The following is a 17,515-nucleotide window of genomic DNA, read 5'->3' as shown; positions in this document are numbered from 1 at the left end:
ACAATTTTGTTGGAAAGTCCAATGCAATGAATTGTCAGAATACGCAGCGGAGATGATGACCAAATCTGGGAACATGAGCAAAAAACGCAGGCAGAAAAACAGCACAAGAGAGAGAGAGAGATGTAGGCGTGTAACTCTGCTCTATATACACAAGAAGATCCCGAGATATGATACACATAAGGCATGGGGGCTGAGGACCTATATATACCTCCTTGAAAGGGCAGTCGGCCAGCACTAAAAGTGTCCACGACTGAAGAAAGAGGTCCACGACTGCATAAATGCAGTCGGCCAGCAAAACAGGTGCCCACGATTGATCAAATCCAGTCGGCCAGCAGCCCTGAAGCCCACGACTGATATAGATCCAGTCGGCCAGCAATAGGGTGCTCCTGGCATCACCTAGCAGCCCTCCCAAGCCTCAGAAAAATGGAAAAAAATAGGGGAAAAATGCGGAGAGTGGGGAAAAATGGGAAAACACCTCATAAGAGCGGGCACACCCACAACAAAGGCCCTGGTGTATAAAACTGGACAGGAGATGACTTCTAACACCCCCTCTCAGCTGCTGGCTGTGTGACCAACCACTGGGAGCTGGGGTGCCGCCTGAGCAAATCCTGAGAGCGACTTCGTGAAGAGGTCCACCGTACTGTCCTCCGTCGAACAGAACTCCAGCAAGATGTCATCAGCAACGATTTGTTCACGAACAAAGTGCCTCTGGATGACCATGGGTTCCTCCAGTCACCAGTGGAAGCCCAAACCTGCCATGCAACCTCCTCCTGCTCCGTAAAACTGCTCCTGGGCCATAAGTAGATCCCCTCGTGTCTGAATCTCCTCCCCAAACCGAGTCCCTCCAACCGCGGAGTCGGACTCCATCCAACAATCCCCCTCCTGTGTACAAGAGTCCATGATCCTTCGCATGCTGTAGAATCCACAGGAAACGCGATCCTGCCTCCCAAAGAGACATCTGCAACCAAGAGCTCAACTGCCTCATCAGGAAGCTCCCGTCCAATCTGGTGTCCCTCAACCAGATCAATGAACCATACAGCTTCTGAGTCACAGAGACATCACACTGCTCACAAGGATCAACACCTGTTACGGTGCACAAATAAGTCCTGGAAACCTTCTGAAGACCACACAAGGCCTTCTGAAACCTGTCAACCACCCCCTCTGAATCCGGAACCACAAAGCCTGGAGAAACCACCTCCTTCTGCAAGTAAGCACCTGCCAACTGCCTGGCTTTCCGAAAGGTCCCCGTGGAAAGAACATCCTCAACTACTGGAAGTTCTATGTCCCGAACACGACGAGACATCAGAGCATAAGTGACCTGTTCAGCTTCCTCTGACTCACGAACACAAGAACTACCAACCTCAGTACTGGAAAGTTCCTGCCAACTGCTGCCAACTACTGGTAAGCTATCCACCATCTGGTCTCGGAAAGCCCGCACATGCAGCGTATCCACACTTGAGTAGCCATTACCAGACTGCCACTCATCACAATCCTGAGGACCTGGGAGAGAGAGTGCTGAAAGCCTGTAAACTCCATTCTCCACTCCACCTTCCCAAACCACTTGGCCTATTGCTTTGTCCCGGAGAGCAACAAAATGCTCATCAAACTCCACCCGTACGCCAGTCTTGCAAACCTGATGCACTGACAACAGATGAAAACCAAGTGCCGGAACATACAACACCTGGGAGGAATGCTTCCCCCCTCTGCCATCGGGAACTATCTCCATCCTGCCCTCACTGTGAACTGGGATAGTGGACGTATCTCCAGTAAGAATATGACCAGAACACCTGCAGAGATCCTGTAAACCGGAACGGGAAGGAGTCATGTGCCTGGAAGCACCACTATCGAGAATCCACTCCCGAGTATCCATTGCGGAGAGTCCTCCAATCTCCTCCCTGCCTGAAGAAAATGAAGCATCGGTGTCCATCACCTCCAGGTGCACAAAAGCCGGAGTCTTCATGATTGCTGAGGAGTCTTCACCCTTCTCGGTCTTCCGCTTGGGACACTGCCTCCAATAGTGGCCTTTCTCGCCACAATCATTATAGGTCCTCTCTGCCTTCAGTTTCTCGCGGTCACTTAACGGACATCTTCTCAGAAGACTTCTCCGACGAAGCCTTCCCCTTGCCCGTGTTACGGCCTTTCGACCGTTGGCCAGTAAAGGCCTCCGAACCTCCACCCTAAGGAGGGTTCGTAAATCGTTCCTCCTGGTCCAGGACCATGGGCACAAGCTCCTCCCATGTGATGGTGCTGAGCCTGCCACTAGTAATCAAAGACGAGTAGAATGCTGAGTACGAAGAGGGCAAATGTGACAGCAACGTGATGGCCATGCCCTCTGACGATATCTCTTTCCCAGCCTGGAGAACTTCCTGCTGAAGAGCCTGCAGCTTGTTAATATGCTCCCGCATCGTCGACGACTTTGTAGGGCTCATAACCCGCATCTGTACTTCCAAGGAAATCCTCTTCATGGGCGATACTCTGTTGTAAAGTGAGGCCAAATGCTGCCATATACCTCTGGCCAGCGTCATGTGCTTTACATGATTAATTACCTGTGGTGTGCAATTGAGGAAAATAAACGAACGGACCCTGGCGTTGACACGATCCCACATCTGTGTCTGGGCCTCCCGGTCCTTTCGGATTGACGGTAACTCCCCTTCCTCTACTTCCGGCCGTGGAACACCAACAACGACGAAATCGGCGAGGTCGTAAGACTCCAAAACGGATTCCATCATCACCTTCCATATGCCGTAGTTGCTCCCGTCCAACTGACGGTCCACCGGGAACGTGGGGAGTGTCGGGATCTTCACATGTCTCTCGGCCATCTCAAACAGATCTGCCATAGCGGGGATGTACTCTGAAAAGGGTGGGTGGGTGGGAACAAAGGAGAACTAAAACCTGCAAGTGGCTGTCCAGCAATTCAGCCCGCCTTCCTCTTGCTTCTCCTCTTCCCGATCAGCCCAAAACAGTCCACCAATCAGCCACAAAACAGCCCCCCTCTTGCTCACACAAATCCCAAGACCTATCTAGAGCCTAGGGCTCTGATACCATGTCAGAATACGCAGCGGAGATGATGACCAAATCTGGGAACACAAGAGCAAAAAACGCAGGCAGAAAAACAGCACAAGAGAGAGAGAGATGTAGGCGTGTAACTCTGCTCTATATACACAAGAAGATCCCGAGATATGATACAAATAAGGCATGGGGGCTGAGGACCTATATATACCTCCCTGAAAGGGCAGTCGGCCAGCACTAAAAGTGTCCACGACTGAAGAAAGAGGTCCACGACTGCATAAATGCAGTCGGCCAGCAAAACAGGTGCCCACGACTGATCAAATCCAGTCGGCCAGCAGCCCTGAAGCCCACGACTGATGTAGATCCAGTCGGCCAGCAATAGGGTGCTCCTGGCATCACCTGGCAGCCCTCCCAAGCCTCAGAAAAATGGGAAAAAATAGGAGAAAAATGCGGAGAGTGGGGAAAAATGGGAAAACACCTCATAAGGGCGGGCACACCCACAACAAAGGCCCTAGTGTATAAAAGTGGACAGGAGATGACTTCTAACATGAATGCACGTGGGAGATCCCAGCAAAGGGGTAAAAGCCAAGAACGGGGAAGGAGCAAGTCTCGCTCCAAAAAGGACTTGGAATGCGATTATTGTGGCAAGAAGGGACATATCAAAAAGCAATGCTACAAATGGAAGAATGATCAAAAGGAAAAGGGCAAAGGAAAAGATAAAGACAAAGATGAAGCCAAAGATGCAAAGCCAAAGGGCAAAAGTGGAGTCAAGTCAAGATTGAAGAAGTCAATGTGTCACATGCAGGTGACAGTGAGGATGAAGTCCTATTCACGTCTTCACTTGATGCCCATTCACTTCTTGCAAGAGATGGTCATGATATGCACTCATGGATCATTGATTCAGGTGCCTCCTTTCATGTCACAGGATGCAAAGACTTGTTTGTCAGGTATACTGCTGGCAATGAAGGAGTAGTTTATTTGGGTGACAACCATGCATGCAAGATTCTTGGCAAAGGTGATGTGAGGCTTGTGTTTTCAGATGGCTCACAGCTTATGCTCTTCATGAAATCCCAGGATTTCAGGAGAAGTGACATAGATCACTGCTTATACACCAAGAAAGCTTTGGATGGCAGTCTATTGATCCTCATCTTGTATGTTGATGATATGTTGATTGCCGGGAAATCTCGTAAAGAGATGGATGCCTTGAAGAAGAGGCTGCATCAGACCTTTGATATGAAGGATTTGGGTGATGCAAATCACATCTTGGGTATGCGGATACTTCGGGACAGAAATCAGCATGTGTTGTATTTGTCTCAGAAGGAATACATTGGCAAAGTTTTGCAGAGGTTCAATATGGATGGGGGGAAGAAGACTAGTACTCCTTTGCCTCCATATGTGAAACTCAGTGCTATGGACAGCCCACAGTCAGATAGTGGCAGGGCTGATATGGCCAAGATTCCGTATGCTTCAGCTTGTGGCAGTCTCATGTATGCCATGGTTGCTACCAGGCCGGACATTGCATTTGCAGTGGGAGTGGTTTCTAGATACATGGCCAAACCTGGCAAGAAGCATTGGGAAGCAGTGAAAGGTATCATGAGATACCTGAAGAGCACACAGGATATGTGCATATGCTTTGGTAAACAGGATGCATTAGTGCATGGTTACACGGATTCGGATTATGCCGGTCATCCAGATAACCGGAAGTCTACTACCGGTTATGTGTTTACATTCACAGGAGGTGCTGTGTCATGGATATCCAGGATGCAGAAGTGCACTGCCTTATCTACTATAGAGGCCGAGTATATTGCAGCCACAGAGGCTTGCAAGGAGGCATTATGGCTATCTCGGTTAGTGGTTGATTTGGGTTATAGAGGGGATATTCCATTGTTGCATTGTGACAGTCAGAGTGCCATCCAGTTGGCAAAAAACCCTGTCTTTCATGCAAAGACCAAGCATGTGGATGTGAAGTATCACTTCATCAGAGAGGTGATAGAGAACAAGCAAATTCAGCTTGTTAAGATTCATACGGATGACAACCCGGCTGATCTGTTGACAAAGAGTTTGCCTCCAGAGCGGTTTGCTCATTGCAGACACTTGATGGGCATTGGATGAGGCCAGTTTCAGCCTTGATATGGCCTTGTATATTATCATGTACATGCTGATTTTTTCTTTTCCTTCATTTAAGGGTGTTGGGGTAAAGGCGTTATGCCCACCCTTATAGTGTGTACAAGCCCATAAGTTATAGTACATAGTACACTTAGTACTTTTAATGTACTAAGTGCACTATGTGTACTAGTGCAATATACATGTGTGATAGGGGAGTCACACACTCATGCTTTTCATGAGTTGACTTATCCCCACAACTCTCTCTCTCTCTCTCCCTTGCTTCTCTGTGTATGTCTCCCATGAATGATCTCTAAACCCTAATTCAGGTTCCTTCTCCCATCAACTGGTATCAGAGCAAGGTCGCCTGTTGAACCTCTCTTGGAGCTGGTCGCCTGCTGAATTTTTCTTGAACTGGTCGCCTGCTGAATCTCTGACAGAGCTGCCTGTATCTTTTCTGGCTGCTGCCCAGCCAGCTGCGTGGGGTGCCCCAGCTGCCCAACAGCCAAGCGAGGACAGCAGTAGCAGGCAGGTGGGCGGAAGGAAAAGGTGGCCGGCAGCCACTATTGCGCTGAACACAGGCGAAGCAGGCCGATAGGTAAAGGCGAGCTCGTAGCGCTACAAGGCGTCAAAATAATAGGCCACGTAAGCCTCTAGGCAGGCGAGCGAAGAAGCAGGCGGGCGAAGAAGCAGTCGAGTGAAGAAGTTGACGAAGCGGTGTGCGTGATGCTTTCGCCATGCTGCTCTCGTCGTGTAGAGCTGATCGTGAAGCTGGGCGTAGACTGGGCGCTGGTGATCGCTTGAGCAGTGCAAGCGTCGTAGCGAACAGAAGCATCGCTGGTGAGCAAGGAGCACCTGGCAGACGCCCCTTCACGTCACCTTCTCCTCTACGCCAAAGACAGGGTCCTTCGCCTTCCCAAACAGGACCACATCTGTGACCAGCCCAAGCAACACCAAATTCAGCAAATTGCAGCATCATCATCGTGCAGCACTCTTTCTGCACCAACAATCTGCAGCAGCAAGAATTGCCCCCATCTCCTGCAACAGCCTGCAAATTGAAGATAAATCAAAAAAATTTCAAGGTATTCTGCTTCAATTTTTTTTTGGGATTTGCAATTGAGCAAATACAGTAATCAATTGAGCAGGTACAGGTGCCCAATTGCTCAATTTTTTGAGCAAAATTGGCAAAATTGGGTGACATTGGTCACAATCAGGATAAATTTGCAGGAAATTGGTCAAATCAGGATCAATTTGCAGGAAATTGGATGTCGAAATTTGGGGCTTTTGATGTAATTGTGCAATTAAGCACTCATACATGCTGTATGATGTGAGAAATTGCACATTTGGGCAAAATCGCAGCAAATTGCAGCAAATTGCAGTGCAAATCAAGGGGCTTTTGTGCCGATTTGGTTGATTTGCATGCAGGCAATCGCATTTGATGCTGTGGTTAATGTGCTGATGCCTTACAAGCACTCAATGTGCCTGTAAATCAAGGGGCTTTCATGTATTGGATGTATATGTGGCCAGGGGGAAGCATCGTGAACACTCTGGATGCCTTCATGTGCGTCAATGTACCATGTATGATCAGAAATTGATCTTAAATCAAGGGGCTTTTCAAGTTTGTATGCTTGTTGAGCTTGGCAAAGCAGCAGGCAAGACATTTATGCCTTGAATCTTCAGAAATCAGCTTGCAGTCAAGGGGCTTTTGCCCAATTTCTGTTCGGGACTGTTTTATGCAGTGTACAGGACTGTAAAAGTCTGATTTTTACTCATTTGGACAGCCAGGAGAGCATTTATTGCTATTGTACCTGCTGGTACAGATTTAGCACAGCTTTGTGCATGTTTTGGCATGGCTGTACACTGTTTTGAGTGACCAAAAGGTTCAAATTCAGCTGCTGTACTTGCCGGGACAGGTTTGGTACATCATTGGTGAGCACTTGGTACTGCTGTACAGTACTTTGGAAAGGCAAAAGAGCACATTTAAGGTGCTGTCCAAAATCTGCAGCAACCAGATTTTGGTGTTTTCATCACAAAAAGTGGGAGAAAAGTTGCATTCTTGCTTCCGCAGTGGGAGATAAAGCTTGGGAGAACATTTGTGAGCACTTTGTGTGCTTTGGGTGCAGTGTTTGCACATCTTGAGTGCAGTGTTTGCACATCTGCAGGGAGTCAGGCATTAAAGGTTGCATATTGCTATGGCAACCACAGGTGAGAGCTCTTCATTGCTTCACATCAAGAAGCTTGAAGGCTCGCAGAATTATGACATTTGGCAAACCCAGTGCTACAATGTGTTGCTTCAGAAAAAGCAGCACAAGCCTATCAAAGAAAGGGGTGTGATGCCCGCTTCTCTTACTGCTGAAGAGTGGGAAGATATGGATGAGCTGGCAAGATCTACTATCATGTTGTCTGTGTCAGACTCATTACTTTTCAGCATTCGTGAAGAGAAGACAGCTTGGGGAATGTGGCAGAGATTGCAGGACTTGTATGCCCAACAAAGTGCCTCAAGCAAAGTGTATTGGTTGAAGAAACTCATAGGCCTTCAGATGAAGGAAGGGGCATCTATGACAGCCCATCTCAATGAGTTTAATGGTATTGTCAGCCAGGTCATTAATCAAAAGTTGGCAATGGACGATGAGTTCAAAGCCACTTTTCTGTTATGCACTTTGCCAGAGAGTTGGGACACATTCAGGACAGCCACTAGCAATTCGAATGCTATGCTGTCATATGCAGATGTTGAGGGTGCTCTTCTTCAAGAAGAGATGAACAGGAAAAACAACTCTGTTGGAAAGTCCAATGCAATGAATGCACGTGGGAGATCCCAGCAAAGGGGGAAAAGCCAAGAAAGGGGAAGGAGCAAGTCTCGCTCCAAAAAGGATTTGGAATGCCATTATTGTGGCAAAAAGGGACACATTAAAAAACAATGCTACAAATGGAAAAATGATCAAAAGGAAAAGGGAAAAGGCAAAGACAAAGAGAAGGATGAAGCCAAAGATGTAAAGCCAAAGGGCAAAAGTGGAGTCAAGATCGAAGAAATCAATGTGTCACATGCAGGTGGCAGTGAGGATGAGGTCCTCTTTACGTCTTCACTTGATGCCCATTCACTTCTTACAGGTGGTCATGGTATGCACTCATGGATCATTGATTCAGGTGCCTCCTTTCATGTCACAGGTTGCAGAGACTTGTTTGTCAGGTACACTGCTGGCAATGAAGGAGTGGTTTATTTGGGTGATAACCATGCATGCAAAATTCTTGGCAGAGGTGATGTGAGGCTTGTATTTTCAGATGGCTCACAGCTTATGCTCCATGATGTCAGGCATGTTCCTGAGATCAAGAAGAATCTGCTTTCTACTGGACAGCTTGATGATGCTGATTATGTTACCACATTTGGTAGTGGAAAGTGGAAGATTAGTAAGGGCTCACTGGTTGTTGCCAGAGGCTCTAAGGTGGACACTCTTTACTTTATGCATGCAGGTGTTTGTCACCATGCTAATGTAAATGCAACCGAGCTGCCGGAAATTTCTATGTGGCATAGCCGGTTGGGACACATGAGTGTCAAAGGAATGGAGCAATTGTCTCGTTTGGGTTACTTGCCTTCTCTAAAGTTTTCAAGTTTTCAATTTTGTGAGCATTGTATATATGGTAGGCAACTACAGTGCCCCCACAAGAAAGCTCTTGGACAGAAAGATGCTCAGTTAGAGCTTGTGCATACAGATGTATGTGAGATGCCTCAGCTTTCTTTGGGAGGGGCAAAATATTTTGTGTCTTTTATTGATGATGCCACACGTAAGGTGTGGGTCTATCCTCTTCGTTTGAAGAGTGATACATTCTCAGTGTTTGAGAAGTTTGTTGCTCTTGTTGAGAATCAAACTGGCAAAACACTGAAGGCTTTGCGTTCCGACAATGGTGGAGAGTACATGTCCAAACAGTTTCAGGACTTTTGTGATGCTAAAGGCATCAAGAGGGAGCTCTCTACTCCTTATGATCCTCCACAAAACGGGACAGCAGAGAGGATGAACAGGACCATTCAGGAGAAGGTCCGTTCTATGTTGTCACATGCTGCATTACCTCATGGTTTTTGGGCTGAAGCTGTTATGACAGCCGTTCACCTTATAAACAGGTCACCTAACACGAGGCTTGGTGGGAAAGTGCCAGAGGAAGTATGGACAGGGAAGCCTCCGTCATACAAGCACTTGAGAGTGTTTGGTTGCGTTGCGTACGTGCACATACGCAGGGAAATGCGCACCAAACTTGATCCTAAGTCTCACAAATGCATATTCCTAGGATATGGTGACAGAGGTGAAATGGGGTATAGACTTTGGGATCCCATGAATAGAAAGATCATACGCAGCAATGATGTCATTTTTGATGAAACATGCATGTATAAGGAGCCTGCAAGGCAACAGGAGCCTGGCAGAGTCATCTTTGATGATGATGGACATCATGGACAACAACAAAGGGCTGTAAATCAGCCATTACAGCAGGAAAACCAGCCCTTAAATGGTGCTGAAAATGGTCCAAATGGACAGCCAGAGATGGCAGAAGATATCCCTATGGATATACCACAGTTGGAGGATATACCGGGCATGATTTTTCAGCCTTATGGCATGGAACAGGAGCCACCAATGGGTGATATGCAGGCTGGACAGCAACCTGCAAATGATGGTCATTGGGTACGGAGGTCCACTAGACCCTCCAGAGCCCCTGACAGGTTTGTTCCAGGGGTTGACTACTTGATGCTCACTGACTGTGGGGAGCCCTCATGTTATAAGGAGGCTTTACAGAGGGCAGACAAAGCTCTATGGGAGCGTGCCATGAAGTCAGAGATGGATTCTCTGCATAAAAATGGAACATGGAAGTTGGTGCCTTTGCCTGCAGGCAAGAAGGTTTTGCCATGCAAGTGGGTATACAGGCTCAAAGTTGCATCAGATGCAAAGCCAAGATACAAAGCCAGGTTAGTGGCTAAGGGCTTCAAGCAGGAATATGGTGTGGACTTTGATGAGATCTTCTCTCCAGTGGTCAAAATGACCACACTTAGAGCTGTGTTGGCTTTGGTTGCGCATGATGATCTGGACTTGATTCAGATGGATGTGAAGACTGCTTTTCTTCACGGTGATCTCCATGAGGAGATATATATGCAGCAGCCAGAGGGTTATGCAGAGAGTGGAAAGGAGAAGCTTGTATGCAAGCTGAAAAAGAGTCTTTATGGGCTCAAACAGGCACCAAGAGAATGGTATCATAAATTTGATACATTCATGAAATCACAGAAATTCAGGAGAAGTGACATAGATCACTGCTTGTACACCAAGAAAGCTTTGGATGGCAGTCTCTTGATTCTCATTTTGTATGTTGATGATATGTTGATTGCCGGGAAATCTCGTAAAGAGATGGATGCCTTGAAGAAGAGGCTGCACGAGACCTTTGATATGAAGGATTTGGGTGATGCAAATCACATTTTGGGTATGCGGATACTTCGGGACAGAAATCAGCATGTGTTGTATTTGTCTCAGAAGGAATACATTGGCAAAGTCTTGCAGAGGTTCAATATGGACGGGGGGAAGAAAGCTAGTACTCCTTTGCCTCCATATGTGAAACTCAGTGCTATGGACAGCCCACAGTCGGATAGAGACAGGGCTGATATGGCCAAGATTCCGTATGCTTCAGCTTGTGGCAGTCTCATGTATGCCATGGTTGCTACTAGGCCGGACATTGCATTTGCAGTGGGAGTGGTTTCTAGATACATGGCCAACCCTGGCAAGAAGCATTGGGAAGCAGTGAAAGGTGTCATGAGATACCTGAAGGGCACACAGGATTTGTGCATTTGCTTTGGCAAACAGGATGCATTAGTGCATGGTTACACGGATTCGGATTATGCCGGTCATCCAGATAACCGGAAGTCTACTACCGGTTATGTCTTTACATTCACAGGAGGTGCTGTGTCATGGATATCCAGGATGCAAAAGTGCACAGCCTTATCTACTACAGAGGCCGAGTATATTGCAGCCACAGAGGCTTGCAAGGAGGCATTATGGCTATCTCGGTTAGTGGTTGATTTGGGTTATACAGGGGATATTCCATTGTTGCATTGTGACAGTCAGAGTGCCATCCAGTTGGCAAAGAACCCTGTCTTTCATGCAAAGACGAAGCATGTGGATGTGAAGTATCACTTCATCAGAGAGGTGATAGAGAACAAGCAAATTCAGCTTGTTAAGATTCACACGGATGACAACCCGGCTGATCTGTTGACGAAGAGTTTGCCTCCGGAGCGGTTTGCTCATTGCAGACACTTGATGGGCATTGGATGAGGCCATTTTCAGCCTTGATATGGCCTTGTATATTATCATGTACATGCTGATTTTTTCTTTTCCTTTACTTAAGGGCACTTTGCCTTTAAGTGGGAGGTTGTTGGGGTAAAGGCGTTATGCCCACCCTTATAGTGTGTACAAGCCCATAAGTTATAGTACATAGTACACTTAGTACTTTTAATGTACTAAGTGCACTATGTGTACTAGTGCAATATACATGTGTGATAGGGGAGTCACACACTCATGCTTTTCATGAGTTGACTTATCCCCACAACTCTCTCTCTCTCTCTCCCTTGCTTCTCTGTGTATGTCTCCCATGAATGATCTCTAAACCCTAATTCAGGTTCCTTCTCCCATCAAAGGGCACTTTGTCTTAAAGTGGGAGGTTGTTGGGGTAAAGGCATTATGCCCACCCTTATAGTGTGTACTAGCCCATAAGTTTTTTATAGTACATAGTACACTTAGTACTTTTAATATACTAAGTGCACTATGTGTACTCGAGCAAATATACATGTGTGATAGGGGAGTCACACACTTATATTCTATGAGTTGACTTATCCCCACATATGTTGTAACGCGCGGAAGCTCTGGGTAGTCTTCTTTCAGCCCTAAACACTCTTGGAAACCATCTGATGCAAAAACGCAGGTAGAGAGAGAGTAGAGAGTGAGAGTGAGAAGTGCTGGAATTTCAGTATATACTATGGTACAAAAAGGTACATATCTGTACAGCCATGGGCTGCCTTCATAAAAAGGTTGTTAACCCTAAAAACTGTCCCCTATGGGACCTCTAAGGATCCACTCCCCTAGTGGGAGAGAATGAATAAAGCCTTGAGCATGTGGACCTTTTTATATGAGTCTCTGGACACTTTATGCTGGCCGACTGCTGGTTGGCCAGTTCCATGTCCAAACAATCACTTTTTGCCCTGCCCGACTGCTGCTGGTCCTTTGTCTTTGATGCGCATGCTGCCCACCCTCTGCTGACGTAAGCCGACATCTCCTCTGGCAGCCAGCATCCACTGTCCTCTGCAGCCGACAGCCATCTGATCCATGCTCTGCTCCATGTCCACCTCAGATGAGACACCTGAGGCTCTGATCATTCTGGTTCTATCTGGTTCTGCTCTTTATCTGGCTGCCTCTTCTGGATCTAGCCCTGAGAATGTCCATGGCATCTATGATGCACATGACATCCCCCTCTGCTAAACTTGATGACGGGAATCCAACCTGCTCTTGGATGACTGTCATCATCCCAATCCTGTCTCGAAGTCCCTCTGTCATCATCCATTCCTGGCAACCCTTTTTCTCTGAAAATCCGGTCTGTTTCTCCAAACCACTCTGTCTCTGTTGAAGATCTATGCATCTGGTCTTCCTCTAGTCCACAATCCATTCCTGCCCTGACTCTGAACACCATCTTGGTCTTCATTCCTGGAACTGAGTCTGGCACTCTCACATCACCCTTGGAGGATCAACCTCCCTTGGGACCGTTCCCTTAGAACCTATCTGGCTCACGGAACTGCCATCCCCATCTGGCACTGTGGAACACCACCAACAAACCTCCTGGGAGTTCTTCCCGCTCTGGGTTCCCGCCTTGGGCTTCGAACCCGTGTACTTTCCTGTACCTTGGACCTGTACACCATCATCTGGGACTCAATCAGTGTTTAGCTTTGCTGAGCCTGATGCTCTGATACCAATGTAACGCGCGGAAGCTCTGGGTAGTCTTCTTTCAGCCCTAAACACTCTTGGAAACCTTCTGATGCAAAAACGCACCATCTGATGCAAAAACGCAGGTAGAGAGAGAGTAGAGAGAGAGAGTGAGAAGTGCTGGAATTTCAGTATATACTATGGTACAAAAAGGTACATATCTGTACAGCCATGGGCTGCCTTCATAAAAAGGTTGTTAACCCTAAAAACTGTCCCCTATGGGACCTCTAAGGATCCACTCCCCTAGTGGGAGAGAATGAATAAAGCCTTGAGCATGTGGACCTTTTTATATGAGTCTCTGGACACTTTATGCTGGCCGACTGCTGGTCGGCCAGTTCCATGTCCAAACAATCACTTTTTGCCCTGCCCAACTGCTGCTGGTCCTTTGTCTTTGATGCGCATGCTGCCCACCCTCTGCTGACGTAAGCCGACATCTCCTCTGGCAGCCAGCATCCACTGTCCTCTGCAGCCGACAGCCATCTGATCCATGCTCTGCTCCATGTCCAGCTCAGATGAGACACCTGAGGCTCTGATCATTCTGGTTCTGCTCTTTATCTGGCTGCCTCTTCTGGATCTAGCCCTGAGAATGTCCATGGCATCTATGATGCACATGACATATGTCTCTCTCTCTCTCTCTCTCTCTCCCTTCTTCTCTGTGTATGTCTCCCACATGAAACCCTAACTCTAATCTCCCTTCACATCTAACAGGAGTGTTGAGCTGAAATCATGAGATCTACTTTGTGGGTTTCATTTTGTACTTGAACATTCAGTTGTTACATTCGTGTACATGAAACATACGCCAGGATTTCGGTCTATTTTGTGTGCGCGCTTGCGTTTGTGATTCCGCTGCTTTCTTCTGTCTCTGATAAATCTTTCACAAATCACAAGTAGTCCACAATAGTCTTGTGAACTTTTTGTTCCCAATATTCCTGATTTCCAAGACTTTATGTATTTAAACCCTACCTCTCTAGATGGAGGAATTTATCCCAAAGAGTTTTGTGAACTCAACTCCACTGGGCCTTCAGTACGGTATCTCATACATTTTCTTTTCTGGACCTTAAGATTTCTCAATCTTGTGTTGGTTTTGATGTAGATATATATCATAAACGTTTACAACCTGAGCAGTCCAACTTAAATATCATAAGAATGCCTCACTTCACTTCTAATGTTTCTAAAATAACTAAATATGGTGTTGTCTCTTCTTAGTTATTTAGATTCTCTCGTATTTGTTCAAACAAGTTTGCTTTTATTACTCAAGTTTGCCAACTCATCAATTTGCTTGTGCAAAAGGATTATTGCTTTAAAAAGGTTTTAAGCAAAGTTCGTTGCTTTTTGAATTGAAGTAGATATATATCTTTGAGTTCTTTGCTTTTGGAATATTTAAGATTATAAGCAATAAGTTTCACAAAAATGGGGAGCTTAAAAGCCCATTTTTTGTTTAGATCATTTTAGCTCTTAGTTGTTATTTATCATTGCTTCTAGTCTTGCTTAATCATTGCTTTAATAGGGAAGTGATTTGTTTTTGCTAGTCTAGTTGTAAGTGCTTACCTTCATCATGGTTGAGTCCGCCCTTCACCTCTGGAGAAGTGATAGGAACTCAGCTCGTTGGTCTCTGTATAAAAATTGTCTCTTCTTGGTTGGGACAAATTTTTTAATGAGTAAACCTGCACCTACTCTGGGCCCTGATGACGTGAGTAGGGATGTCGTAGCACCTAGTCCATGCTATGCATGATGAAGTTGATGATCTTATACTTCATGATTGGACAATCTTTGAGGTAAAGTTTGTACTTTTTGTATTCTTGTCTTTACTTGTTTTGTTTTAGTGAATTAGTCATTTAAAGTTTGTTTTTGCTAATTAGTTACTAAAAATTTATTTAGCTTGGTGGTTAGAAATTCTTTTGTTGTGGTTCAATAAAGAATTTGTTTGTGTGTATGTAGGCGTGTGTGATTTAGTTATGTATTTGTCTATTTTTGCAAGTTATTATTACTATTATTTTTTTTTTCTCGGGTGTCTCTATTAGGCTCTTAAAATTTTTTAAACAATAAAAAATATTTTTTTAATTAATTTTTTTATTTTTTTAAAAATTTGGTTTGTTTTTGGTGATTCTCTTCTTTCTTTTAAAATTTTCGTAAGTTCAGATTCATCTGGCCTTATGACGGTATATATAAGTCTTATGAACTTATCTCAAGTAAGATCCAAGAAACTGTATGAGATAGAGGCTAAAAATGTGGTGCTCGATTGGATTTGAAAGGCAGGAGTCATGGAGGAATTCGTGAATGATACTGTAGATTCAGCTCTTGATACAGATGACATAGAAGATGAGATTGAAGAAGAAGTCGACAAGGTCTTGTCGGAAGTAGCTGGGGAGACTGCAGCTCAACTTCCTGCAACAGCAAGAAAAGAAAGAATCAGACCACAAGCTGCTACATCTAAGGAGAAAGAACAGGTACATTTTTCTGGTCTTTTGACACAAAAGTCTCAAGCAAAAGTCCATTAGAATGAAGTTTACAAAAGAGAGGATAAGTGCAGGATACTTCACACCTAGCCTTGCTACTACGTACCTTTTTGCTGCTCAATTAATGGCTTTATTTATATGGTCATTATCACATCGACACAGGAGGCTGTGGCAGAAGGGGCTGATGATGATGAAGAATTAGAAACCCTGCGAGCACGTCTTGCCAATGTCAGATCGTGATGTGTGCTCTTGGAAATTCAAAGAAAATGAATGCTGCATGGAGGTTGGACAAGTTGCTGCAAAGGGACCTGGATTCCAATGAACTTGATGAGTTTCTTCTCATCTTTTTCCTACTTTTGGTATTTTGTATAAAGGCCTAAAATGTGCTTTAGTGGATTCCAACAGCAGGAATTCTGCTCTTGGCTTGCAACTTTGTATATTGATGAAGACACTAAGGAGTTCAGATAGGTTAGATTGCCGCTTATTATTGATATCCAGATCTGGATTGAAGCATGCCACTACCCATTGCATGTATTTTTAGCTTGCATCGATTCAAGTGCACCTCTGGTAATGCATGGGAGCATTGGCATAGGTCATGTTTTCCTAATGTCAAGTTCAAAATTGTTACATCTGCTGACATGTATTCAGGCCCAAGCTTGACATGTGTAAGCGATTGCAAATTTCTGTTAAAGACGGAAGAAAACACACATGCAGAACTTAGTCTTGCGGCTGTCATCCACACATGCGTTTTTAAGTGCTTGACGAATTCTTAAGTTGTGATGAGTTGGAGTAGCACCCAGACTATTGATATCAGCTTGTAAGTCGCTTTTTGCGGATGCATGGTTGTGATTGCATCTTGGGCTTGGAAAACTAGCCTTTTTTTTGACGGGCAGCATTGGTGTCTCATTTATTGAAACTTCAAAAAAGTTCGAAACATAGCTCCTGCAGTTTGCTCTGCCCGGACTCTGGGTGAATATGGGCATGTTCCTGGATTCATCTTCATCTAGGTATATATAAAATCTATGCCAAAGCTGAGCTTTCTCCTCATCAAACAAAGCACAAACATTTCCACTCTCCTTCATAAACCCATGATTGTAAACCCTAATCACAATCAAGACTTTAACTAAATCATCTTCATCACCTTCACTGTCTACTTCAATATCCATTGCAATATGTGAATGCAAGAGAACACAAGAGACTGCAGAACAGGGAAGGGGTTGGTAAGAACACAAGCACCCTTGAAAGTTGTCGTCAATGACAAAGTAGAGCCTCCGGAGACCACTTATGGATCACTTACATCGGTAACCATGAGCTTCTTTGTCGATGATGGATTGTTAAAAATTAGCCTTTTGTCCATGCATCTCCAAGATTTCTCTCCACAAGGAAGTGGGAAGAGCATGTGAAGCTCCACTTGTTAGGAAGATGATGCTTAAGTAAACCTTTTTTTAATAAGGTACATATTACTGTCTTATTTTATTAAGACTGTGTGAAAGCCTCTGTCTACAATAAAAAATGCCACCATCAATTATGGGAGCCACCATAAACTAGGCGTTGCCGGATTACTGTGGCCACAACCCCCGCTAAGAGTATGGCCAAGAAGAGGAATAGAAGTCTCAGATGAGGAGCATAGGTTGCTGCTGCTAAGCCCATACTTGTCTCGATGCTGCTTGTCCATGCCGCGTTGAGAATGCCTCATCCATTTTGAGGGTCAAATCATTCCAAACCGCATCAATTATAACTCATCTGTGGAGATGATTCCATTCTTCTAACAAATCTTTGTCATGGAAATCGTGTGGGCTTTGTGATTCTGATTTCTGCAGTGATCCACAGCCAATTGAAGATGATGAACTGGTGGAACTGATAAAACCCATTCCAAGTAGAAATTTCTACTCTCTATCTCCTTATATTCCTTGACGAGGGTGATGAATGAGGTTTCAAGGCCAGCCTTTG

At 45.3% G+C, this 17,515-nt stretch overlaps 1 protein-coding gene across 1 annotated transcript in view; it reads left to right on the top strand.

Moving 5' to 3' along the window:
* Positions 1-16,078, top strand: part of VPS24.1 (SNF7 family protein) — a 30,776-nt gene extending 14,698 nt beyond the window's left edge. The window contains exons 5-6 of the mRNA XM_086779921.1: positions 15,362-15,556; positions 15,728-16,078. Of these exons, the coding sequence (XP_086636047.1) occupies positions 15,362-15,556; positions 15,728-15,805 (273 nt within the window). The 3' untranslated portion in view covers positions 15,806-16,078. The remainder of the gene's footprint in view (positions 1-15,361; positions 15,557-15,727) is intronic.
* The last annotated feature ends 1,437 nt before the right edge of the window (positions 16,079-17,515 follow it).

Source organism: Cibotium barometz, chromosome 41, assembly GCF_041138505.1.
Source record: "Cibotium barometz isolate CiBa-2024 chromosome 41, ASM4113850v1, whole genome shotgun sequence".
NCBI classification, from domain to species: Eukaryota; Viridiplantae; Streptophyta; class Polypodiopsida; order Cyatheales; family Cibotiaceae; genus Cibotium; species Cibotium barometz.
This window is presented reverse-complemented; position numbering and strand designations above follow the sequence as displayed.